This window comes from Myotis lucifugus, unplaced genomic scaffold (assembly GCF_000147115.1).
Source record: "Myotis lucifugus unplaced genomic scaffold, Myoluc2.0 scaffold_15, whole genome shotgun sequence".
Classification (NCBI taxonomy): domain Eukaryota; kingdom Metazoa; phylum Chordata; class Mammalia; order Chiroptera; family Vespertilionidae; genus Myotis; species Myotis lucifugus.
The window spans coordinates 10,234,957-10,262,068 of record NW_005871063.1 but is presented as its reverse complement, the minus strand read 5'-3'; the positions used below and the strand labels follow the sequence as shown (position 1 = coordinate 10,262,068).

General features: G+C 37.8%; 1 protein-coding gene across 1 annotated transcript in view; it reads left to right on the top strand.

Moving 5' to 3' along the window:
* Positions 1-27,112, top strand: part of DGKB (diacylglycerol kinase beta) — a 508,498-nt gene that overhangs the window by 43,648 nt on the left and 437,738 nt on the right. The window contains exon 2 of the mRNA XM_023750675.1: positions 12,778-13,017. Coding sequence (XP_023606443.1) covers positions 12,948-13,017 — 70 coding nt within the window. The 5' untranslated portion in view covers positions 12,778-12,947. The remainder of the gene's footprint in view (positions 1-12,777; positions 13,018-27,112) is intronic.

Sequence of the window (27,112 nt, the reverse complement as noted above, 5' to 3'; positions counted from 1 at the left end):
TATTAACAACATTTCATATACAAATATTAACAACAAAAGAGCAATGACAGAGAAAATAATTGTTTTTTAACACTGCTTCTGCTGAACCAGGGTGTACATGGAAAGTTTAAGAAAGAGTTTTCTTAGAGGAAAACAAAACTAGATATGGCCAAAATATGTATTGTTTTATTGCTGACATCTACCTCTGTGTCTGTAAATTAAATACAGCTCTCTGTTTTTCTACTGCAGATTTACTGCAAGCAATACTTGTTTCTCAGAACAGACATCAAATTTGATTTGGTGAAAAGGTCCCCAGCGTACTTCAATAATGATTCCCCTTCGGCTGTTTTGTACTCCAACTTGAAGTTGAATAACAGCATTAGAGTTGATTATTTTCTGGGGATTAAAGGTTTGGACGATATTAGTTCCTCCCCAGCAATCATCAATTTCCAGGAAGTACATGGGGCTGGATTTATTATTTTTTAATTAATAGAAGAAAAGTATAAGCACATGTGTTCTTAATTCAATACAAAGCCTGCATGTATTTTTATCAGAGACTGCTCTGGAGAGGAGTTGATGGTTTGATAATTATTTTTAGTGAATTTTTGCTTTCTTAAGCTGGGCATGGAAAAAAGCAAAGAGAAATTTATCAACATAGAATAGTCAACATTCTAGGAAATATCTATTTCTATTGAAAAAGTCCCAGGTCAGATAGATTGGAAAAAATCATCTAGTTGCTTTTTCCTTAATCAGTATTCCTTCTTGAGGGTGGAAGTAAGTGGTTAACCTTTATTCTTTTTTTTGTTTTCTCCTCTTTAGTTGGGCTTATATTTGTATTTGGAAAATATTTATAAAAGACATAAATGGAAATAGGCCTTGTTTTCTGTCAATACAACAACCAAAAAAGAAAAAAAAAGACTAGCAAAATGATTTTTTTTTTAGGTTCAAGATCTTTTCCTTTTTCTATTTCATTCTGCTAGGTTCTTATTTTTTATTCCATGATTCTTAGTCTTTTAGCAAAACAGTGCTTTAAAGTTCAAAGTTAGATGAAAACTTAAGTTAAATATTTATACTCAACTCCCAAAGACTTTATTCCTCACTTGAGAGGGAAATGGAAAATTGATAACAATATTAACTTGACCATAAAATGTAAGAATGGTAATTGAAGAGTTAAATACACACACACACACACACACACACACACACCACACTATATTCAGCATATGCAAAAAATATCTATAATAATAAAAGGGTAATATGCAAATTAGACCGGACATCATTCCAGGAGTCCTTCCTGACAAAGCTAGGACTGGAGGGAAGCCAGCCCAGGTCCCTGGTACCTGATGGCGGCCGGAGGAGGGAAGCCTGGGTCCCGGGTGCTGGAGGGAAGCTGGTGCCGGTAGCTGGGGGAAGGAAGGCCTACTCTTGCATGAATTTTCGTGCATCGGGCCTCTAGTAATAATAATATTAACGTAATAATATTTTTGGTACTTTTTATGTGTTCAATATTGTCCTAAGTCAATTGTTGTGGTTACTATTGCATAACAAACCACCAAATTCTTAGTTCTGTTAAACAACCATTTTGTTGTGCTTATGGATTCAGTGGGTCAGGCTTTACAATGGACGTAATGAATTGGCTTGTCTCTGTTTCACTCTGTCTGGTGTCTCACCTGGGAAGACACCTTGGGCTGGAATCATTTGAAGGCTTCTTTAGTCACATATTTGGGTGTTGACACTGGCTGTTGACTGGGACTTCATCAGGGCTGTTGGCTGGTGTACCTGTGCATGGTGTCTCTGAGTGGGCTCTTTACATGGGCTAGATTGGGCTTTTTTAGAATGTGCTAATTAGAGCCAATGTCCCAAGAAAGAAAGCAAAACTAAAGTGTGATATTTTGGGAATCTAATGACAGAAGTCACATAGCATCAATTCTGCTATAATCTTTTGGTTAAGGCTATCATAAAGCTATTCACAAGTATAAGGGGAGGAGATACAATCTGTTATAAATGGGGTTAGCAGTCTTCTAGAAGGGTATATGGGATGTGAGTTATTGTGGTCATTCTTGAAAAGTAAAAGCTACCAGAGTACTTTTACATTCATTATTTCATATTGATAAAGGTTCTACCCCATACATGATCACCAATTTCACCCAACTCTCCAATCTCTATTCTAAGAGTTGTTCTCCTGCCCAGCCAGCATGGTTCAATGGTTGAGTGTTGACCTATGAACCAGGAGGTCACAGTTTGATTCCCTGTCAGGGCACATGCCCGGGTTGCGGGTTCAATCCCCAGTGTGGGGCATGCAGGAGGCAGCCAATCAATGATTCTCTTTTATCATTGATGTTTCTATCTCTCCCTCTCCCTTCCTCTCTGAAATCAATAAAAAAAATAAAAAAGAGTTGTTCTCCTTAAATCTATATGTGAAAAGAAAGAAAATTGAAAATTTACTTAAGAATAAAATAATTCAAGTTCAAAACTATGACTCCAAAATGTAGACAATATAAAACTTGATAAACATCCCTGTTTTGTGTCACCAAAGATTTCCCTTCAATTTATTATTTTAGATTTTTAATGTGTCAGTGGGGTCCAAAAATAACATAGTTATGAATCTTATATTAAGCCACCCACATAAATATTCTTCAGAAGATTTGTTGACTTCCAATCTATCTGATTCAAAAGTGGTAGCATAAGAAAATGAATAATGTCCACTTGATGCCTTAGTCTATAAATCAATAATTTAAAATTAGGCTGTTAGAGTTCTAAATGAATAGATAGTACTATCCCATTGGCTTTTAACTCTGCTGTTCTTACTACCTGCTTTTAGTGAGCTCACTTTACCACATCTGTATATATTTTTTTCATATCTTCCCCGTTATTTTTCTCTTCCTCCATCATTGCCGAAGTACACTCTCAACTAATCACTGAGATTTATATATCATTGAGAAACCAGAAGTCATCAACCAGAAAACTTACATTTTCTGAGCACCAAATCTACAAAACTGCTTGCATCTGTACTCATTGTTAAGATCAATTTTGGCCCTCACATATTTTCCGGAACTTACCTCATCCTGCTCTTGGAAACTTTTTGAAGTCCTTTTTAAGGACTTTGAAACACCCATCAGATTTTTTCTCTTCAGCCACTTGAACCATTCTCACTATAAACCCTTCTCTTCAATTTTAAAATGTGTTTCAGTGATTCCTACAAACAACAACAAAAATTTCTTGATTCCACATTCATCTCCATGTAGCTACTTTTGGCTGTTAACTGCTCTTCAAAATCACACTTCTCAAAGAGTTGATAACATTCACAGTCTTCCCAAACTCAATTCTATTATGCAACCCACTCCAATTTCACTTGCTCAGCCTCAGAGAAATTGTTATGCTCAGGTCGCCAGTGCCCATCATGTGGATATTGTATGTTTCCGTCTTCGTCTTATTTAAGTGCTCAGCAACTCTTGAAAAGTGCTTTTCTAACATCTCCTTGAAGGATTTTTTTCTTCCTCTTCTGTTGTCTCTTTGATACAATATTTTAGGATTTTTTGTTTGGTTGTTTGTTGCTTTGGGGGGTTCTTTTTCTACTTTGAATCCCTAACTATGGGAACCCCGTGGAGCTTTGTCCTGGGCCCACTTTCTCACGCTGATGCTGGAGGGTGAAACTCCCCTGTCCTTTGGCGGCGGGAGGAGAGGTAGAGGTTCTTGGGGCATTTTCAGAAGCCCCCCTGGGAGGATGGGGTAGAAAATTTTATTTGTGTCGAGTTACATTTCTTGGGTTCCACAGCCCCCTGCCCCCTAAGCCTGTCCTGGAAAAGGTGCAGTTGGAACTTCTGTTGTTGGGAAGTTTAACTATTCAGGGTTAGGGAGCTTGCAGAGACCACACCCATCGTGGCCCCTGCCTGGCTTTCAGGTGTGATTGAGGGGTAGATAGGAAGGCACCTTCCCAGGTCTCTGGGACCGCACTGGGCATGCCTCTAAAGCTGCCTATTCCCAGTCCCTTCTCCCATCAATCTGCGGGAACGACTTGGAGAATGTTAAATGCAGCTTTCGGGCAAAGCTGTGTGAATGGCATGCCTTTATTATTTGTTCTCTCCTTTCACGCCTTTCCTGTTAAATAATAACCAGGTTATTAAACAGGGGCGTCAACACCATACTCCCCAGCCCCTTCAGACTCCCTCTTCTTCCCATTTTGTTCTGTGCCTCATGAGGCTATTTTACAGACTCCGCACCAATGGCTTCTTTGCCCTCTGGCTTCTGACTGGGTTTGATCAATGTGAGGCACTGGAGGAGACTAGAGAGTTGGAGGGGGACAAGGTCAGGGAAGTCATTTCCCCGCCTCCTACCAGCTCAGTCAATTGAAAGAGGGGTGTGCCCTGCTATCTCCGTCTGTGGCTCTATCAGATGATCCTGTATAGATAGCTACTCTGGGTTTTCTTAGCTGCAACAGCCCTATTCCTTTCAGGCTTAGGGTCAATAAAATCCCAAGTTTTGCTAGAGCAGAATACTGCATCAGCTGCTATTAGCTTTCCTAAGCCCTGTGCACACTTCCTAAATGATAATTTTATTAAATTCGCATTACCCATTTTAAGTGGATTCTTCACCAGGAAACAAACACCGAGATGGAGTTAGGGATACAAAGGCTTATAAGGAAATTATTCCTGTGAAAGATTAAAAGGAAGTAAAGCCCTTGGGGCAGAAAGAGTCTCCAAACATGATACCCGAGAAAAGAAAGAAGGTGGGGGATGCAGGATTGGTCGTGAATAGCTTCAGATCAGAATACAGATCTGACAAAGTCTCAGCCCGTGCAATGGGGAGTTCTGGAGCAAATTTGGGTTATTAAAGGAGTCCCTCCATTGTACCAAAATGTCATGGCTTTAGTACATTCATCATCTTTAGTCATTGCCCCCTGACTGTGACCTTGGTTCAAAAGCTGATTGGATTCTGAAGGCTGTAAGAGGAGACTATGGGCTGTAACTGCACTGTTTGCTGCTAAATATAAGTTCTTTCTGGAAGGCAGAGGTTAACAATACAGCTACATAGCTGCCACACGAGGGACATTTATGCCTTCCTGCATCTTCACATATCATCTATATCAGACAACTCACAATATCATACCTCTTGCTCTCTTTTTTTAGCCCTTGTCTTGTCTCATTAGCTACTAGTCCTTCCAGTTTAGATGTCTTCTCAGATTTAACACATCCCAAAACAAAGCTGTTGCTTTTTGTCTTATTCTCAAACATGGTACTAATTCAGGATTTAGAATTCTCGAAACTCCACCTTTCTGTACCCTGTGCTCAAGCCAAAACTATACAAGTCATTCTTTTAATTTTAATCTTTATTGTTGGAAGTATTCAACAGATGTCCCCATTTTCCCCCCATTGACCTCTTATACCCGCCCCCCACCTCTTGCCAGGCCTTCACTGCACTATTGTCTGTGTCCATGGGTTATGCATATATGCAAATAAGTTCTTTGGTTAATCTCTTCCTGCCCCCTCCAGCCCCCGCCTCTGAGATTCAGCAATCTGTTTCATGCTTCTATATTTTTGGATCTATTTTGTTTATTAGATTCTACTTATGAGTGAGATCATGTGATACTTGTCTTTCTTTGACTGGCTTATTTTGCTTAGCATCTAGGAGTCATTCTTGGTCATTTCATCCTGCATACCATATATCCTATTTATTATCAAATTCTGCCTCAAAAATGTATCTTGAGTTTGGCCTCTTAACCTTTATTATTACTACCGTTTCCCCAGTTAAAGTCACTGCCAGTGTCATCCAATACGGAAACAGCCTCCTCTTTGTCCTCCCACTTTCATTCTTGTCCTCTAATCCATTGATCAGAACAGACTTCTAAAATGGAAGTATGGATCATGTATATCTGCTGCTCAGAATACTTCCATGGCTTCAGAACTTACTTACGATAAATTCTCACATGTCCTCATGATGTAGCTTTTATCTGTTTTTCCAGTTTGATCTTGTGGCACTTTCCCTCTTGCTCACCAGATTCAGTCACATTTGCCTTCTTTGCAGATCTTCTATTTCTAGTTTCTTCTTTTTTCTTTTCTCTCTCACTTATAAGCTTCTGCTCAGAATGTTTTTCTTCTCACTCTGGTTTACAGCTGTTACTCAACTTTCATCATTTAGTTTAAATAAAATGTTCTCTACGGTTTATGTTCTGAATCTCTTAATATATATCAGTGTTCCTATTATTCTCTCCCATAGGATTCCATTGCCTTTTTGTCCCATGTAACTTATCAGAGTTCACAATTATTTATTTGTGTAGGTGGTTTGCTTAATGTAAGAGCTGCTTAAACAAGATGTAAGAGCTCAAAGACCATATCTGTTTTACTTATAACTGTATCCCTAGCAGCTGGCAGAGTGCCTAGCATGCCATTGGGTTTTAATTTAGACTTCTTTTCATGGATAAATGAACAAGCAATTATAAATCAAGTGATAGCATCAATATCTCATTTAAGTTTATCCTACTTTTCTTTCAGAAGTTCTATGATTGATATTTTGGCCCTCATCCTTTTTCACTCCTAAGATTTTCTCATTACTTAACTTTATATGTTGAGGTTCATTACCCTTGAGACTCAGTAAATATTTTCAGTCCTCAAACTACCTTAAATTAATAGACACAGAGTCTTCAGTGTACCTTAATGTGTATTAGCTTTATTCAGTGATTTTCAGCTATAACAATGCTTACTTTTAATAATTTTTTTTAGAAATCTACACTTAATGTGACTAACAAACATGCTTTCAATCCATCAGATTTGTTTATTTAGACATTGCCTGTGGCTTCTTCATGAGGAGATTGATTTCCTTCCCTAGTTATGGTGAATGTGCTTTAGCCAAGGTACAATAGGCCAATCAGCCTTCTCCAACTGCTCCAACATAAGTAGCACATCCAATGATTAGATGAGAATGCCAGAATCAGGCTGCTTTCCAGCAGTGGATCCTTTCTGCTATTTACTTATGTGCCTAACGAAAGCCCCTTTGGGAGAAATGGGGGTCTGTGAATGCACCAAAGGGAATCCAAGCTGAACATTGCTATTCTCGTTCTAGACATTTACCAAGGGGCAGAGGCTATAGGAAATGCTATCATTGTTCCCATTTCTTTCTGAGTCATAAAGAATAGCTATACCTCTTGATTTAATATTACACATGCCACATTTCTCTATACACAGACTTCTGATATGCCAGTTCAACTAGTTTAAAAGATTTGTCTGGGAAAACCTTCTTCCCTACTCATTATCTCTATCATCTCTATCTCTATCTCTATCTCATCTCTATCTCTATCATCTATACCTATATCTATCTATCTATCTATCTATCTATCTATCTATCTATCTATCATCTATCTATCATCTATTATCTATCTATCTATCTATCTATCTATCTATCTATCATCTGCTACATGTTGCCTCACATAATGAGAGTTGGAACTCCCAGAATTGTGAGAAGCTAAAGACTTTCACTAGGAGTAGGATGAGAAAGACAGGTTGTATTCTAAGCTTGTTGGTCTTAAAAATAAGCCAAATTAAAATCCAAAAAGTCCTTCAGGGGTGCCTTTTACTATCTTAATACCTTTTGTTAAGCCCTAACTGGTTTGGCTCAGTGGATAGAGCATCAGCTGCGGACTGAAAGGTCCCAGGTTCGATTCTGGTCAAGGGTGTGTACCTTGGTTGTGGGCACATCCCCAGTAGGAGGTGTGCAGGAGGCAGCTGATCGATGTTTCTCTCTCATCGATGTTTCTAACTCTCTATCTCTCTCCCTTCTTCTCTGTAAAAAATCAATAAAATAGCCCTAACCGGTTTGGCTCAGTGGATAGAGCATCAGCCTGCAGACCAAAGGGTCCCAGGTTCAATTCCGGTCAAGGGCATGTACCTTGGTTGCGGGCACATCCCAAGTAGGGAGTGTGCAGGAGGCAGCTGATTGATGTTTCTCTCTCATAATGTTTATAACTCTCTATCCCTCTCCCTTCCTCTCTGTAAAAGAAAAAAATCATTAAAATATATTTTTTAAAAAAACACCTTTTGTTAAGATGCAAACTGATTAGATCAATTCAGAGAAGCTGTTCTTGATACTGAAAATGAAGACCTAAGTTGAAAAGATCATGCTAGAGAAAATAAAACTAAGTATTTTTGTTAGATATTGAAAAATATTTTCATATATAAAAAGATAGTTCTGCCTGGCCAGTGTGGGTCAGTGGTTGAGCTTCGACCTATGAACTGAGAGGTCACAGTTCTATTCCCTGTAAGGGCACATGCCCAGGTTTGGGCTTAATTCCCAGTAAGGGGGTGGGAGGTGAAGGAGGCAGCTAATTCTCTCTCATCATCTATGGTTCTATCTCTCCCACTCCCTCTCTGAAATCAATAAAAACTATATTTAAAATATAAAAATATAGCTCTGATGATCACGTGTAATTTGTTCTTTTTATAAATTGGTTAACTTACATCTTAATTATGGCATTCCTTGGGAATGATGTTTGTTTATATGGAGTTAGTAATATTTAACAACAAAGAAAATACCTTACAAACCATGTGAAATAAAGCCTTTTTGTTTGCAGCTATGGAAGTTTTTATCCCCAAGTACATCTCCTTTTGTTTATGTCCATTTAGTTTAAGAAAAGGGGTGTGACCTCTAAGGAAAGTAAAACCCATAGGGACTTCTGTCTCTGTCCCCCTTTTTTATACACCGTTTTCTCGTTCTCGATTTCAGAGGCTCCTTCTAACTCTCCTACCCAAGTTTTTGTTTATGAAAAAAGCATATAAGTGAATTTATTCTACAAATAGTTATTGACCAACTACTATATACCGACTACTTTTCTAAGCACTTAGGAAATAGCAATGAAGATTACAGACAAAAATCTGCCCTCTTCAGACTTATATCTTAGCACACACAAGAGGATGGTGATACAGAATATACTAAATACATTTAGATGATTATCCAGGGAAAAACCAATAAATATTTTTAGTTGCTTTGTCCTTTTGTGGATCAGGACTCAAAATCACTCATGCTGCCCATAATTCCTGAATGAGGAGACAAATGTTAAATGCTATAAATAAGTTAAATATTGAATGATAAGGTGTGATATTCAAACAAGTAAAAGCATAATGGAAAGATGATATAATTAAGTGTTCAATTTTAAATTGACTGACCAGGTGAGACTCTGCTGAGAAACAGCATTCCTGTAAAAATATGAATTATTTATATAATTAGTCATTTTAAATTTGAGTTTCTTATACTTAATTAACTGAAAAAAATGTAATAAATTCTAGAGTCGGTGGAAAGCTATAATTAACTAATTAGTTATTTAATTAACTTATTGTTGGTGTTTTTTCAGACTTAGTTTATTATGACTGCTCCTGGACTTCAAGGACTAGGCCTTGTAAAGGAACAGAGGGAGCTGAGGGGAGCAGTTAGGAAGCTACCACAACAATATAAGTGAGAAAGAAGCCAAGAAAGTAAATGAAGACATTGACATTTTTCCAAAGTGATCAACCATCTGGCCTTTTTTATAGTACTTTTCATTGTTCCTTACTACCTTCATGGTAAAGCCCATACCTTTTTATGTTACATTAATCTCCCTTCAAAAACTGGCCTCTTGCTGGATTCTCTAATAGGTGCATCTGTGTCCAATAAAACTTTATTTACAAAATTGGTTGTTGTCCAAATTTCTGCAGTCAGCTGTGCGCCTTCCCCTGGTCTACTTTATGGAATGTGACCATTCTTAGTAAATGGTGTTCTTTCTAAAAGTTACCTCAGTAGTGCAATAAACTGCTCATTTTGCTGCCAACATGTCCACATTCCAGGTAGGAAGTTGGCAGAAGAGGAAATGCTTAAAAGGGCACTCACCAGCTGTTACCTCAAATAGAACCTCACCCAATATCTGCTTACATCTTATTAGCCACTTTTCCATGCAATGAACCAGAGGAATGTAGTTGTATGAATGGATATATTTTCATTCAATAAAATTAGGGTTCTGTTACCAAGGAAGCAAGAAAGACTGAATATTGGATGGGCTTGTAGAAGTTTCTGTAATAACTACCAGATTCCCATCACAGATTCCCATCAGTGTCCTCATTTGTCAGAATGGGAGAATTAGTGCCTCCCAGAGTCATTTCGTGAAGATTCAGTGATCTAACATGCAAATTCTGTTAGGATTGTGCTGTGTACACTGTAAAATCTTAATAAAGCTGACATTGTTGACATTAGCATTATTTTTTATCTTTTATGTATTTTGATCTTTGTTGTATTCCTAATGCCTAGAATGTTTTCAGGCATACCGAGGAGCTGACTAAACATTTTGAATAAAGAAATGAAGAGTCATTAGCATAAGTTGTTTGTGTTGTCGGAAGCAGAAACTGTTTTTTGGGCCATTTAATCACTTATTAAAATAATACCGCTTCCTTCCAGAAGTGACAAGATAGCGGGCGAGTTAGTCTCAGACAGGGACAAGTATCTGATTATTGCTGTAATTATGTAGGCCCAACTATTTTCACTCTGTCCTTGAGTCATTCCACTCAACATTGAAAGCCCCATGAGGCAAAGTCTAATGTGCCAAATGTGACTGAATCATCTCTCTCTCTCTGGATGGAGAGAACAGGACACCTTGTTTTATAGTCCCACAAACTGCATGTAACTAGACAGAAGCAAATAATTAGGATGAAATCAATGTGCAGGATGAAATCAGCAGGAAGAAACTAGGCAGAAGACACAAAGAAATGTCCATCACACGTTTCCATTCCTGTGAGTTTGCGTGGCTTCCCGGAGTCCTGCTTGTGATGCAAGAGCATCCCCTGGGAGGAAAAAGAGATCTAGCACTTTGGCTTCTGTGAACACAGCTGTATCTTCATTTCTTTCCAATTAAATAGAAAACTATCACCTTGTAAAACTGAGTGCAGCAACCCTGAACATGTGAGACCTATGAGACCAGTTTTCTAAGGCAAAGATGACAGGATATGACAGTGCGGTTCTGGGGTTGATAATGGAAAACAGTAAAGAGATATAGAAAAAGGTTAGGGACTAAGGCCAAATAAAGGTGCCATGGCTTTAAGGAATGCCATCTGTATAAACTTGCTTCTAATCATAAAATTGCATCAACTACTAAGTAATTGTTTTTAAAGACTTCATCCTATATAATAAAAGGGTAATGTGCAAATTGACCCTAACGGCAGAACAACCAATCACTATGACATGCACTGACCACCAGGGGGCAGACGCTCAACACAGGAGCTGCCCCTTGATGGTCAGTGTGCTCCCACAGGGGGAGCTCTGCTCGGTCACAAGCTGGGCTGATGGCTGCGAGCGCAGCGGTGGTAGTGGGAGCCTCTCCTGCCTCCTCGGCAGTGCTAAGGATGTCTGATGCGGCTTAGTCGGACATCCCCTGAGGGCTCCCGGGCTGCAAGAGGGATGCCTGACTGCCAGCTTAGGCCCGATTCCCCAGGGAGCGGGCCTAAGCCATCATCTGGACGTCCCCCGAGGAGTCCTGGACTGTGAAAGGTGCAGGCCAGTCTGAGGGACCCCCCCCCCCCCCGTCCCAGTGCACGAATTTTCATGCACTGGGCCTCTAGTTTTCTATAACAACCATACTGCCAGTCTGATTGATTGCTGAGCAGTTGATTATTGTCTCTGATAAAATGTTGAAACCTCATGGTTTTTTCACTTTATTTTTATTGATGTAGCACTGCATATAGCTCTGTGACAATCTAGGGATTTATTTTTAAGTATGATTCCCAATAGTATCATCTACTGTCACTATCAAGTCTGTGAGACATTTGGAATTTGCTTTAATTTGGTAAATTTCATTGGGATTAAAATATTTATAAAATTAAAATTATTCTTTTTTAGTGTTTTTATTTGATTTTAAAGAGAGAGGGAGGGAGAGGGAGAGAAAAACATCTATCAGCTACCTCCTTCTCTCCCACCACCTGGGCATGTGCATTGTCCAGGAATTGAACCAGTGGCTTTGTGGTGCATGGGGCTATGCTCAACCAACTGAGCAACCAACTGGCCAGGGCAAAATTCTTCTCTTTATTTTACTGCTAGAAAAAAACTAATTTACATGATTCACCTAAAGTGATTTGCATGATTGTGAATATTTGTGCTGCTACTGAGTGCCATTCCAAACCATTGTTGGAAATTTTGTACACCAGTAAAGTGTATGTGCAGGGAACTATAGGGCTATGTAGCCTCTTTTAAGAACTTAGGTCTGGAATTGTTTTACACTGTTTGTTTAGATATTAAAAATTGATAAATTCAGATTGATAAAAATGACATCCCTGTCAACTCTTCAAATGTAGAGTTTATAAAGTTAAGCCAAAAAACCTTTTCTGAATCTAGACTTAATTTTTTTTACATCTTGTAGTCTTAATCATATTTATCTCTATGAAGTTGCATTGGGAAATGTAAGTAAATGCCATTAAAGAGTGACTGAACCCGGCCGCGGTGGCTCAGTGGTTGAGCATCGACCTATGAACCAGGAGGTCACAGTTCCATTACTGGTCAGGGCCTATGCCCAGATTTTGGGCTTGATCCCAGTAGTGGGTGTGCAGGAAGCAACCGAACAATGATTCTCTCTCATCATTGATGTTTCAATCTCTTGCTCCTCTCCTCTCTGAAATAAAGAAAAATTTATTTAAAAAAAAGAATGAGTAAGCAATTAAAGACGGAATATTATGTAAAATAGATAACTTTAAAATACATTATTTAGGAACTAAAAATCCTTAACATTCTATAACTTGTCAATGTTTTCCTTTGTGCAGTATTGCTAATCTTTTGATCTTTCTGTTTCTCTTTCTGCAGTGTTTTAATGCATTATTGAAACAACAAACACACCTACAGTGGTTTCCTGTTGTCATATCCCATATTTTGAAAGCTTGAGGTATTTTATCATGAAACATGCCTGGAGGAAAATTTGAAGCATAGGATTCTGCCAAACACCTGAATAAAGAATTTCTCACCTCACCACCACCATGACCAACCAGGAGAAGTGGGCCCACCTGAGCCCCTCAGAATTTTCTCAACTTCAGAAATATGCTGAGTGTAAGTATTCATATTGGCAATATCATGTTATTTGGCATTTGTGCTAAAGAAGGTATGATCGATTTATAGGAATAGACTACAGATTATAATCAGCATCAGGATATAGACGTAGGTATGTCTTTTGTGTTTGCAAGTAGGTCAACTGGAGGCTACCTTTTAAGCATGAGACAAAGGAAAAGGTAAGCTTGAATCAAACATCAACTCTGGAAGAAAAGGAGCTAGGATGCTAGATACAAAGCTAAACTTAGAAACACTCCATCTGTAATAGAAGTAAAGCAAAGGATGAGACAGCCTGGGAGAGTGGAGACTGGCAAGGCTGGAACCAAGAAGAATGACAACAGGAAGAGCAGAAAGACAGTAATAATAAAGTAAAAGGGGGAAAAATGGTGCATACTTGAGTCAATAGGACCTGAGTCAGAGATCAGGAGGAAGGGGAAATGCAGGATTTCAACCCTCCCCCTATTTTTCAGCCTAATATTTCAAAAAGTACTGGGAATTTGGAGTCAGAGATACTTTGTGGAGTTGGCTTTAGAGGTTGTAAAAAAGAAGAGCTGTCAGGACCTTAGGATAACTTGTTAGTGTGTGTAATTATAGAAGAGATAGGCCATGGTAATTTGCTTCATAATGGGGTATTGCTAAATATTAAGTTTATTCATACATACACAACGATTTTGTTTACAAGAAGTGTGTTTTTACCATAGATTTTCAGGAATATGTCTCTTTCACGAAATGAGTGTCAGCTATATATACGCATAGCAACTGGGTCAAGGTATTGAAGGGAAAAAAAGGAAGCAAATAATACGTAGGAGGCACTAAAAGGTTTGGAAGATGATGAGTAGAGAAAAAATAATCCATAGAGAATATAATAAAAATGGTGAGAGTGAAGGAAATAACAAGGTACTGAGAGAACAAAATGCAAGAAATGGAAAGGGAAAAAGAATCAATAGCACATAATAGTGAGAAAGGCAAAAACTGATGCAGCTGGTGAGGCAAAAGCAGAGGGAAGGTATGGCATGTAGGAGATAAGTTTTAGGAGCAACTTGAATATTATGAAGGAGAGGCAGAGAAAATGTTTAAATACAGAAGAGGGATTTAGAACTATACTAATAAAAGGGTAATATGCTAATTAGACCAGACATCTTCTGGATGTCCTTCCTGACAAAGCCACAGTGGCAGGGGCCCAGGCAGAGGTGGTTAGGAGTGATCAGGCCAGCAGGGGAGCAGTTAGGAGCATCAGGCAGGCAGGCAGAGGTAGTTAGGGGCGATCAGGCAGGGAGTCAGGCAAGCGGTTAGGAGCCAGCAGTCCCAGATTGGAGAGGGTGTAGGCCAGGCTGAAGGAACTCCCCCCTCCCCCGCGTGCACGAATTGTGTGCACCAGGCCTCTAGTAATAAATAAATGTGATGATAACAGTGAATAATAACATGTATAAGGTACATATTATAAGTCAGGAACATTGATAAACACTTCATGCATCCTTTCTGAAAAGTCCAACCTTACAGGTTTTCTAGAGCTTTCCTAACTTGAGGGTTGTAGTATTCTGGGTGAAAGAGTGTTGCTCTTATGGAACAAATCCATAAGAACATATGCATTTTTTCATCAATAATAATAAAAATAAAACTATCACATGGAAGGGGGCAGTGTCATAAAATGTTGACATCAGTGTATGGTCCTCATACTCAAAAACTGTTTCAAGCTGCTGAAAGCACAGTTCATTCATTGATCACATAAAGAATATTTGGTCCAAGATGGCTACATTATTGTTTATATCCTTATACGTAATAATTAGTGAATCAACTACAATGATTTACCTATCGTTTCCAATTTCTATATGCTTTTTGCACTATATCCAAGAATCAAGTAATTATAGGGTATCCCCAAAAATGTATACACACTTTAACAGCTGATAACTCACTTAGTTTTCACTCTTTTTCAGGTTTAACTGATTTTAAATAATGGGTGAAGCCAGACTAAGCTTTGAACAAAGAAAATTTATCCTAAAGTGCTACTAGGCCTTTAAAATGGGGATACATAAAAGATAAAGTTTACGGTACAAAATGATTCTTGATGTTTGCAATTCCATTGCTTCATGTTATCAGCAGTGCCTGAACTAGGAAGTTCATTCATTTGAAAACAGGCGTTTACAAAAACAATTATTCATTTCTGTAGATTATTTTAAATTTTGAAAATGAACTATATTAATGAACATTTACTTTATAATCATTCACAGTGTGTATGCATTTTTTGGGGACACCCTGTATTTCCACGTGTCTTCCTTAGGGGTAGTATTCTGTTTGATGTTGCAGTTGCAGGAAATGCAAATACAAAGTGATATGGACCCTTCCTTCAAGGAATGCTAACAACTAATGAAGGACTGAAGGCTAAAAACTAATGGACGCTTATTTCTAGGCAGAACATTGTTAGTGCCACGAACCAATCTTTGGGTTCTGTAGGGCTTAAGTGTTCAATTTAAATTGGGGAAAGGGAAATCTTCATGGAAGAAAGTACAATTTGAGATGAATCTTGAACTATAGGTTTCAGTAAAATGAAGAAGGAAATGATATAAAGGGATATTCAGCATATATTTGAGGATGAGTGATGGTGGCCACATTTAGCCACACCACAGATTAAGGGAGTAAGTGGAATTAAGGTTGGAAAAATGACACAGAATCACCATACACAATGCTAAACTCGAGTTGGGCAGTAAGAATTAATTGTGGATTTTTGAGGATAGGTCACACCAACAATATTGTGCTTCAGAAAGTTAAATTGAGCAACTCTGAGAATGGTATGTGGTAACGGAAAGAGACTAGAATTAGGCCAGTAGGTTATTGGAATAGACTAAATAATATGAATGAATGATGAATGATGACCAGAAAAGTTGAGAGTCAGATGGGAACTAACAGAGGAAGCTTAGGAAATAATAAAATATGAGAACTGAGAGCTAGAGATGGATGGGGGATTTTGGTAACATAATCCTCCAAGTAAAGAAAAAGATTAATTTGATTTAGGTTTGTTGAATTTGGCTTGATTATTAAAATATATTTTCCAGTGTTTGGGTACTTACAGGGAAAAGGCTTTATAGGAAGCTTTAATATAAAATAGGCAAATTATTGCCATACAGCTAAAATATCATTTATAATGACTACTAATTGGATATTCCAAATTCCATTTGAATTGTTAAGCAGAATTTAATAAAGTTTCACATATATTACAGGCTGCTACTTTTATTGGCTAATTATATCATAAGAATGCTTGATTTAGTAATCGATTTTGTCAATGCCTGAGACAAGTAATAAAAATTGTCATAAATGTAAAAGTTGTAACATATGGAGACAAAGATTAATGAGCATTCAATAAATTGGTAGTAAGAAGTAACATGGTAAATGTAAGGACATTATTAAAATGGATTGTATGAGAAGATAAATCAATGGGTTAACTGAATGAAACAAATAGTGCTGACTCCATGATTATTAGACTTGTTATTCCTTTTGAAATAACCAAGACAACATGAGAAATGTTAGATTTAATCCTCATGACAGTGATTTTCAATTGGTGTGTCCTGGCAGGCACACTGACATGCTGCAAGAATTTTTAAAACATGCAATACCTGATTATTCAGTCAGGGTCACTGACCTCTTTTCCCTTAGATTGTCAAATTTTAAAAAATGATAACAGCCAACATAACAATAGCTGTCTGGTGTGAATGAGTCAAAAGTATACCTATTTTTTTTGTCAGATTGGCAACAAATATATTTTTTGATATGCCACAGAATTTTAGTTATTACTTTATGTGTACCAAGAGATGGAAAGGATTGAAGATTGCTACTCCATGAATTTAATTAAGAAGCAAAGACGATCATGATTAGAATGTATCCTCATGTCATAAATTTCCATTGTCAAAATATAATAGGACACACACTTACACTTATCCTGAATATTATAAAAGTAGTATCTTTTCCATGCTATTCAGTGCATGTGATATGTGATCTGTTTATCAGAAGCATATATTTTTCATGTTGCAATACAATCCTGGCAAAGTGGCATTTTATATATATATATATATATCAAAGTGGTATGTTGGATATGCTTTCTGGATGTTAATTTTTTGTACCTTTCAATAAGAAACAATTTAGATGTATTAGATGATTAAATTAAAAAACAGGTTGTTGATTTCAGTTTTAACTTGCAAAATACTAGGATTATATGTGGTATATATCAAACAAGTATTGTATATGCTTTTGGGGAATGGGGTTGGGCTGAGGAAATCTAGGTCACATTGAGTAAGTTCATGGAATACCTACCCCAGCAAAACCAAATTATTTAAGTTTAACTTAGACATTTTCTCAAGTTATGTGATTTTGGATTCTCTACAATTGGCACAATATACCCCATCTGGGCTGCTATAATAGCACCATAGGCTGGGTGACTTATAAACAACAAAAATTTATATCTCACAGTTCTGGAGGCTGGACGTTCGAGATTAGGGTGCCAGCATGGTTGGGTACTAACAAGGGCCCTCTTTTGGGTTGCAGAATGTCAACTTCCCCTTGTAACCTTACATGGTGGAAGGAGCAAGAGAGGTGCAACAAGCTCTCCAGGAACTCTTAAAGGGCATTAACCCAATTAATTCATCAGAACTCTACCCTCATGACCTCTCTATTCCCAATTATCTCCCACAGACCCTTCACATTGAGGGTAGGGCTTTACCATATTTATTTAACATATAATTAACATAGTCTAATATACTCTGCAACTATAACTGATTTCTCAACTTCTAGGCTTTTCTCATGATTAATTGGGGTAAATAGAGTGATTGATATAGGCACAGCATTCCTGGTTAGGACGCTAGCACATCAGACAGCTTGGGTTCAAATCCTGGTCCCACCATAATTTAGATTTCTGACTTTGGGAAAGTTTCTTAACATCTGTGTGTCCCATTTTTTGCACTTGTGAAATGGGGGAAACAATAAATAATTATCAAGTATTGTATGTATTACATTGAAGGAGTTAATATATGCCAAGTAATAAGAACATTGCCTGGCACGTTGTTAATGATATAGCGTTATTATTTTAATAGAGAGGGAGTGAGTTTAAACACACTGCTGATGATCATGTAGAAAAGTGTCACGTTTTGGAGCATTGAGTCAGTGTCTTATTTTCTGTTACAAGACTAGATTCTTCCCACAAGGTAGAAGCTTCTGGTGCTATTGGCAGCCTCATTTGTGTGTTGTCCCCACAAATGCTGAAGGCAGCTAATGTGAAGCCCGCTGTTGCTGCCTACAGCATGCTGAGAGCATGCTCCTGTTTAGGGCTTCAAGCTGAGTCACTCCATGGGAAAGATTTCCATTGATATGTGGGAGAGGAGTATAATTTTCATCTCCACTCTGTCTATAAAGTCATCCAAACTGTAGTTATAAGATAGCTCTCACTCCTGCCATGCAGAGAATTGAGCCTTTCACATTATTAGTTTGTCAGTGCTTCCTGCTGTGGTTTCATGGCACAGGGAAGGGTAAAGAAACTCCAAATCTCTTCATGGATAACACTATTTCCTATGTGAAATCTACACGGTATTTTCAAGTGATCCATTATCTGCCCACATATTGCCACTTAGGATATGCTTTTTATTTGCTATATATAAAGCGTGTTGCACAGCCTGTAAATTTTTTTTTAAAAAAATACTGTGTTATTATGGAGGGAATACTTTCAAATGTTCATGCATTTCATACTGTTTATAGCAGCTGGCATTATGTAGGGAGTTGCAAAATTATGATGAACTTGTTCTTTTCAATAAGGACTGATGATGTGCCTAATTTTGGACCTATTGTATAATTTTTTTTCCCCACTGGAGAGAAGCATGCAGCCTGGCTTAGTGGAAAGAGCACAGGCTTTGTGAGCAAACTACTATTTCACAGTGTTGTACAGCAGCCCTGCCTTCTACCTATTCGTGGTATGACCTTGAAAATGTGACATGAGCTGCCTGTGCCTCAGCTTTCGCACTGGGAAGAGTAGAATCCCACCTTAACGTGTGGTTGTAGGGTTTAATGAGACAGTAATCATCCTCCTAATAAATCCTGGAGTTGTAGCACCATACTGTAAACAATATCCACCAGTTTGTTTATTTATTTATTTATTACTCACAATAAACCTTAGAGGGGAGCAAACCTCCTCCAGGCAGGTCACCTGGCCCATTGCCATGGCCAGATAAGTTATAACAAAGATCAAAACAGTAGTAACTCATTTATGTTTCTTAATGAACATCAATATATTAAGAAATAGGTTATTATTAAACATTCTTCCAAAATAGTGAAATCTGGAATTTGGGAATCAGCTCCTTACCTCTCCATCAGCCACAGCCACCATTCAAAGGGGTTTCTGCGTACAAGGCAAAGCAAAGAAGCAAAGCTGCTAGTTATGGTTTTGGCCCCAAAATGTCTTTCTGGTCTCTTGTCCTGGAAGATTGGACTTGATTCTGTTTAACCTCAGTGATGCTCTGCCTACAGTAGAAGCATATTCCTGCATTCTACCCACTCTCATTCCTTCGGCACTTGGAACTTCCCCCACTCTTCCTTTATGAAAACATGGGAGGGGAAAGAGAGATGAGAAAAAAAAATCATGAAGCAGTTGTAATAAAAAATATGGTTAAGTTCTTTTCCATTTTAAGTAGCCTTATTCTCCCGACAAATTCCACCTTCCAGCATGATGATCTATGGTGTCTTTTGAGATATGTTTTGTGTTTGATTCAAACCAGATGGGATAAGGACAGTGGAAGGTGAGACCTTGACCACCTCCCATGTACGGGTCTTCAATTTATTGTTAAGCATATTTAGATCACTTGCTAGCCCTCTTTCTCATTTGTCTTGCAGGGATTAGCTTTTATTGGTGACCCTTACCCTGTGATTCATTGGCTCTATTTTGGGAGGCCAAGCCACTTACTGAAAAGTACTCTCTTTGTACAACTTATAAAAATAAATGGCCCGGGGTTATTTGGCAAGGTAGCTGGGAGCACATTATTTGGTCAGAGAAAACTGGGTTTGAGTGCTAGTGTTGTGGTGTCCACCTTAGTTTCCTCAGCTATGTCCTAGGATGCAATGATGATTAAATGTGAAGATGCAGGTAAAGTGCCCAGGACTCAATATGTTATTGCTATGATGAGGCTCATGAATGGTGGTGACTGAGGTAGTTTAATAGCAAATGAGGACTTTTTCCCTTTGATTTAGTACTACCCATTTATACTACTTATTCGAAATGTGTTGACTTTGCCCTGACACTTGGTCTGAAATTGGGACCTGCGACTCTATTTTAGGTAATATGTGTCTCTCATTTCCGACCCTGATTCTTCTGATTCACACTGATTAACTAAGCAGTTCCTGGCTCTGACCCAGATTTTATTTCTGGAATGTATGTTGGCTACATAATCTCTTTTGCCTCATCTCTGGCTCTGGTTCCTATTTGTTGTACCGCTTCAGGACTGAATATCCCATTGGTGGTTTCTCTGGATCCATATGTCTTAAATTTTTCAATATCTAAATCTTACAATAGTAAAATAATAATTATGAATGTCTAAATTTTCATTATTTTTTCATCTTACAAAGACCCAATTTTCTTTTTCTTTTTATATTAATCCTCACCCAAGGATATTTTCCCATTGATTTTTTTTTCCTTTTTTCCTTTTTTTTTTTTTAATAAAGAGAATGGAAGGTAGAGGGAAAGACAGAGAGGGAAACATCATTGTTGATTGGTTGCCTCCCACACGCACTCAGACTAGGGCCAGGTATTGAGCCTGCAACCAGGTATCAAGGTATGTGCCCTTGGCCAGAATCAAATCCAAGATTCTTCAGACTGCAGGCTGGCACTCTATCCACTGAGCCAAACTGGCTGGGGCAAAAGACCTAATTTTCAATGTTTTTAAACATCTATTTTTTTCAACTCTTGAAACTTGACAAAAAACAGTTTCATTAAGATTTATGGTCAAACTAACTTTAAGTTAGGACTTCTGTGAAGTATTAGTTAAGGTGAGCCAAATTAAGGCTATGGCTGAAACACTCATAAAATCTCAGTGGCTTAACAAAACAGACGTGTATTTCTTGATCATGTTACGTTTCCAAATCTGAGTCGGTAAAGGGTTTATTTCACTTTGTCCTCCATCAAGTCCCAGTCAAATGGAGCAGTCATCAACTTTAAAAATTGGCAGATGCTGTGGCAGTGAGAATTGGGTGTTGGCTCTTAAGGCTTCTCCCGGCAATGAATGATATGCTTACATTTCTTTGGCCTTAGCGAGACTCATGACCACATCTAACTTCAATCGAGTCGAGAAATGCATTCCTTCTGTTAGCTCAGTGTCAAGGGAGAAATAAAATATTTGGTGAAAACTACTAATGTGGCCAGTATCACACAAGTAAAATATAACCTGTCAGTTACCTTGGAACATTAGGCAAGTCAAACAGCCTCTTTAAGCTTCTGTTTCTTCAGCTATAAAATGAGGAAAATACTCCCTCCCTGTTTATAAATAATAACTCTTGTTTCCATCACTAATATTGGTATGACAAGTTATAACATAAGTTCCCACTATATTCATACATATTATATTATTTTCTTAACTCAGTTATAGGTTAAAGGTTGTTATTCAGTGGATGTTCCTTTAGTTGCCCTCCCTTCCCCCTATCTTAGCTGGAAGTTCCCCCCCACCACCACAAGTATGCATACTAAAGGACCTTAATTTTACTCATTGATAATTACTTTGCTAACAATATTTAGTATCTTTTACTCTTAGGTATTGATTGGCCCTGGGTAATATGAAAATGAATATCATAATGCTTTTAATCAAAGAACTTAGTCTAATGAGAGAGACAAATAAGGTGGTAAATAATGATAAAGTAATGAAATACATTCTCTGAATGTAATATATGCAAGACTATATTTACATTAAGGTATAATTGACATCACATTGTATTATTTTTAGGTGTCCAACAATTTGATGTTTTGTGAAATGGTTAGCATAATAAATTTAGTTACTATCCATTGCCACATAGTTATTATATACATATTTTTGTGATAAGAACTTTTATGGTATAATCTCTTAGGAAAGTTCAAATATATACTATAATATTGTTAACTATAGTCACCATGCTGTACTTTACATCCCCAAAACTTATTTATCTTATAACTGGAAGGTTGTACCTTTCAACCACCTTTATCCATTTCGCCCCTCTTCCTATCTGCTCCCCCTTGAACCTTGGGCAACCACCAATCTGTTCTCTGTGTCTGTAAGATTTTTCTTGTAGTTTCTACATATAGGTGAGATTTTACAATATTTGTTTCTCTTTTCTGACTTAATCTAATGTATTCAAGGTCTAATCAGGTTGTTACAAATAGCAGGATGTCCTTCTTTCCCATGGCTAAATTATATATATATATATATATATATATATATATATATATATATATATATATATATAGGCTAAAAAGAAGGATTTTGTTTTTTCACATGGTAGAGAAAGACCTGTTTATTATGGTTCATATAGGGAAATAACTTGTGATAAAAGATTCTGAGCTTACGGCCAAATATTGATTTTTGTTTTGCTTTTATTCAATTGTCTTAAATTGATCTCTAATGTTTATCTTCTTAGTATATTAGTTTTGACTTTAGCAAGTCATATAACCTTCTAAACTTTAATTGTATCAACTGTGTAATTAAGAAAATAATAAGGCCTATCTCACAAGATTGTTGTAAGACTCAAATAAAATAATATGTGTGGAAATGCTTTGTAAACTGCAAACCGCCATACAAAAGTGAATTATTGCTTTCATTATTACCCAGCTTTTGCTGCAGACTCGGGATATCCCATATCTTGCCCATGACACCACCTTTACTCATGAAGGTGAAGACTGGAAGTTCTCATTCCAACCGTCTAAAGTGGCCACCATCTCATCTCTCAATCAGATGTGTCTTCTCAGTTGATATATGATCTCTGCCTCTTTAACTATTTCTGATTTTTTTCCTGGTTCTCCATAAACTCTGACTGATCCTCCCTGAATGAATAAAAACCTCATGGATACTCAGCTATCTTGGGGAGGCTGATGGCTGGCAGAGCTTGGCACTGGGCCTTAATTGCTCCCAGCAAATCTTGTTAGAGTCTCAACTGGCTTTCTTTTCCTAAGGACAAGAAAAGGACACCTCCTTTGTGGTGTCCTTTCTACAAACTTTCTAGTATATCAGAAAATTGCATCTATTTTAACTTCTCTTATCTATGTGGTCTAGGTCTTATCATCTATATCTTGGCATTTTCTAGCCTAATGGAGATTTGCTTTCTAAACTACTAATCGCACAGAGATACTGCCACTTTTCCAGATTCTCTTCTATAAGATGGCTCTCTAATCTCATATTTCATTTGTATTTTAGAGCTCCATTTTTGTTGTATAACTATGACTTCTTCAATAAATAGTTCAAATTATCTTTCTTTGGAACTTATACAATATCCTTCATGTGTCTTTTTTTTCCTTCATAAACGATCCCCAATTTTCTTTAGAAACATTGTATAATAAATAGGAATAGGTCATTAAATGGCAGGTTTCTTTACCCAGTATTATCTGCACGGAATTTCTCTGAGGGATCACCTTGAAAATCACACATAATACAGCTTGGTCCTGTAGAAATAGCATCAGAATAGAAACAGCATTCTCAAAGCTTATGTTCCTTTAGCAGGTCTACTGCAGAGTCCAAGATGTCCCCATGTTGTCACCGACTCTCAAAATGCTCTACACCTCTCTACTGTCACTTTGAATGCCAGTGTGGGAGCTTCTTGAACTTTCTATGGTATGTTTGCATTTAGGTGTGGCCATCCCACAGGTCGAAAATCCTAGGTAATGCTTCTCTAACTGTCCCCATGCAATCTCTCCATATAGTCTTTCAAAGTGTGCCCAAGTACAGTCCATGTTTTACAAAGAATGTAATACTATGAGTCCCTGATCAAAGACATGCCTAGGATACAAAGAATGGGGCAAAACATTTGTTCATTTTTCCTATGCCTTTTCTTCTCCCGTTTCCCTTTTGTTTGCTTTTTGTAGCTCTTTGCACTGTCTTGGCTGTATCCTGTCTGAATTCAGCAAGGTCACAGCTGGCAAGACCATTATTTTGGAGTCCTGGGTAGTCAGATTCAGCTATTATTCATGGCTTCATCCCATGAGGGCAAAATGTGGCACTATTTTAGAGTATGCAAAGTAGTAGACTTTTAAAGCAAGCCAAATGTTTGCATTCTGATACTTATTATCATTCAGATCATACCTGGGATGGAAAATATAATATCTAACACGTATAAACAGCTTAAAAGTTTATCATAAGTCAGATTTTTCTAGGTACCTATGCTTTATCTATATTGACATAGACCGCAAATAGATGCTTTGTATTATGATCTTGACTGACGAGAACTAGGTCAATTTAGTAACTTTAAAAATGGAAACTATAAATAAACTTAAGTAATAACAATATTTTGCTACTAGTTCCCTTCTCCAAAATAAATAAGTTCTATTCATCTTCTCCTTTCTCTATTTCTTCATCTTTTTTTTCCTCTTCATTCTACTTCTCTCCAATTTTTCTCCTTCCAGCCCTCCATTTCCTTTATAGTCTGGGAGGGAAAAATTTTCCCCCTTAGTTCCTTTGGCTGGTCAAATAATTAAAATAACAAAAGACTTTAACAGGAAAAAATCTAATTTAATACATGCATAGGGGAAATTTGCACAAATATATAAACTTTCTAAAATCCTTGGTGAATTCAGCTGAAAACTAGATTACATTATCCAACTGTACTTAACATTATATTTGAAAATATTCTAATTTATGAGATAAAACAAAAATCTTTCTAGAAATAGAGCTATGTTCATAATGAAAACTTCTAGGCTTTATTTTGTAGTTTTGTGCTTGTTAGAACAGCTGTGGAAGAATCTAACACTTTTATCTGTTATTTCGAAGTTTATACTCATCCCTTCATAAGTGTTACCAGGCCCTAATATTTGGGTACGTGTGCCTGTGCTAACTTGCCAAAGGAAGTGCACCAACAGGAGTTTGCAGTTTAGAAAAAACAAAGTTTAATATTGAATTGCCTAACCAGAGTGCAGGGAGCTAGTGATCTGAAGACGTGACTCTCTGATGGTATGGAGGTTACAGATTATATAGAGCAAAATCACAAGCCACTGTGGGTTAGGGGTTCAGGGTTGTGTTCGGAGCTGATTGGTTAGAGGTGAGGTAAGGCTAATAGATCAGATCTTTAAGTCTTGAGGACAGCTCTGAGGTCTGCTCTAGCATCCCTCTGTCTGGGTTCATGGAAAAGTAGCTAGAGGATTGTTCTACCTTAGGGCTCAGGAGCTGAAATATAATTTAGGTCAAGATGTTACCTTGCGCCTGCCAGAGGTCCAGATCTGTGACCATTAGTCAGGTCTGGGGTAATGTCTTCTGCTGCCTTGGGGATGGCTGATTATCCAGGGGTGAGGCTAGGTCTGTGAAGGGGAGAGAGAGAAGGAGAGAGAGAGAGAGGGAGAGAGAGAGAGAGGGAGAGAGAGAGAGAGAGGAGGGAGAGAGGAATATGATTTCTAGATCTAGGATTCAAAGCTAAATTTAATCAAAGTCATAAGGACCCTCGGTTTCATAAGCCACTAGCTCCCTTGTCCATTGATCTCAAGGACTGCCCCCATTCTGTAGCCCTTCACCGTCATAATTCTTCGTTACTCTCAAGGGGAGCAGAATTTGCCACCGCAAAAGATGCCTTTTGGCATAAGGGTCATCTTGAGCTGGTTATTTTTAAAAAACTGTGCAGGAAACACATTTTTAAGGAAAATCTCCATGTAAGGGTGTCTCCATCTCTGTACCAGAAAGAGGAGGATGACCAAATCTCTAGAATCTCTTAGCAATGGGAAAGGCCTCTAATAAGGACGTCTGTGTAATAACCAGACCCTTGTTTACTGTGCCTTTCCTGGTAAACCCCTAGAACTAGGCTGCCCCAACCCCCCAGCATCTTTCCTTTGTCTTTATCTGGAAATGGTATTTAAGGTGGTGGCTTGGTCATTTGGCAGTTACTCAGTTTTCCTGAGTATCTCTGATGTATACAGGAAGTATACCGGATGGGGTGAAAGTAGATTGACAGTTGTGGGTACATGAAACACAGAGTTTATTTATTTATTTAAATATATTTGTATTGATTTCAGAGAGAAAGGGAGAGGGAGAGAAAGATAGAAACATCAGTAATGAAAGAGAATCATTGTTCGGTTGCTTCCTGCACGCCCCTACTGGGGATTGAGCCTGCAACGGAGGCATGTGTCCTTGACCAGAATTGAACCTCAGACTCTTCAGTCCACAGGCTGATGCTCTATCCATTGAGCCAAACCAGTTGGGGCGAGTTTATTCTTTTTTTTTTAAATATTTATTTAGTTGAGATTTTGTTCCTTAAAAACCTAACATTGTTTTCCTGTTATTTTAGTGATATTTCAATAGTGTTCAACTCACCATTTTTATTAAAAGTGAGCCCCAAACCTGGAAATTTGCCCTGACTGGGAATCAAACTAGTGACCTGTTGGTTCATGGGTGGACGCTCAACCACTGAGCCACACCGGCTGGGCCAGAGTTTGTTTTTGTATTATTTATTAATTATTGTATTATGTTCCATATGAACACTGCAATTCTACTTTTGTCCCACCCTGTACATATTACTGAATTTCTGTTTGTTTTTCTGTGATAATCTGTTTTTTATTATAAGAAGTCACAGCCAAAAAACCTAGAAAAGTAGAGGGAAAATAGTTTTTCCTCTTCTACAAATCTCTCTCCACCTACAAATGTTCTTTAGAATTACTTATTCTTTTTTTAAAAATATATTTTATTGATTTTTTACAAAGAGGAAAGGAGAGGGATAGAGAGTTAGAAACATTGATGAGAGAGAAACATCCATCAGCTGCCTCCTTCACACTCCCTACTGGGGATGTGCCCACAACCAAGGTACATGCCCTTGACCAGAATCGAACCTGGGACCCTTGAGTCCGCAGGCTGATGCTCTATCCACTGAGCCAAACCCGTTAGGGCTAGAATTACTTATTCTGTAAAAAGTTGGCTAA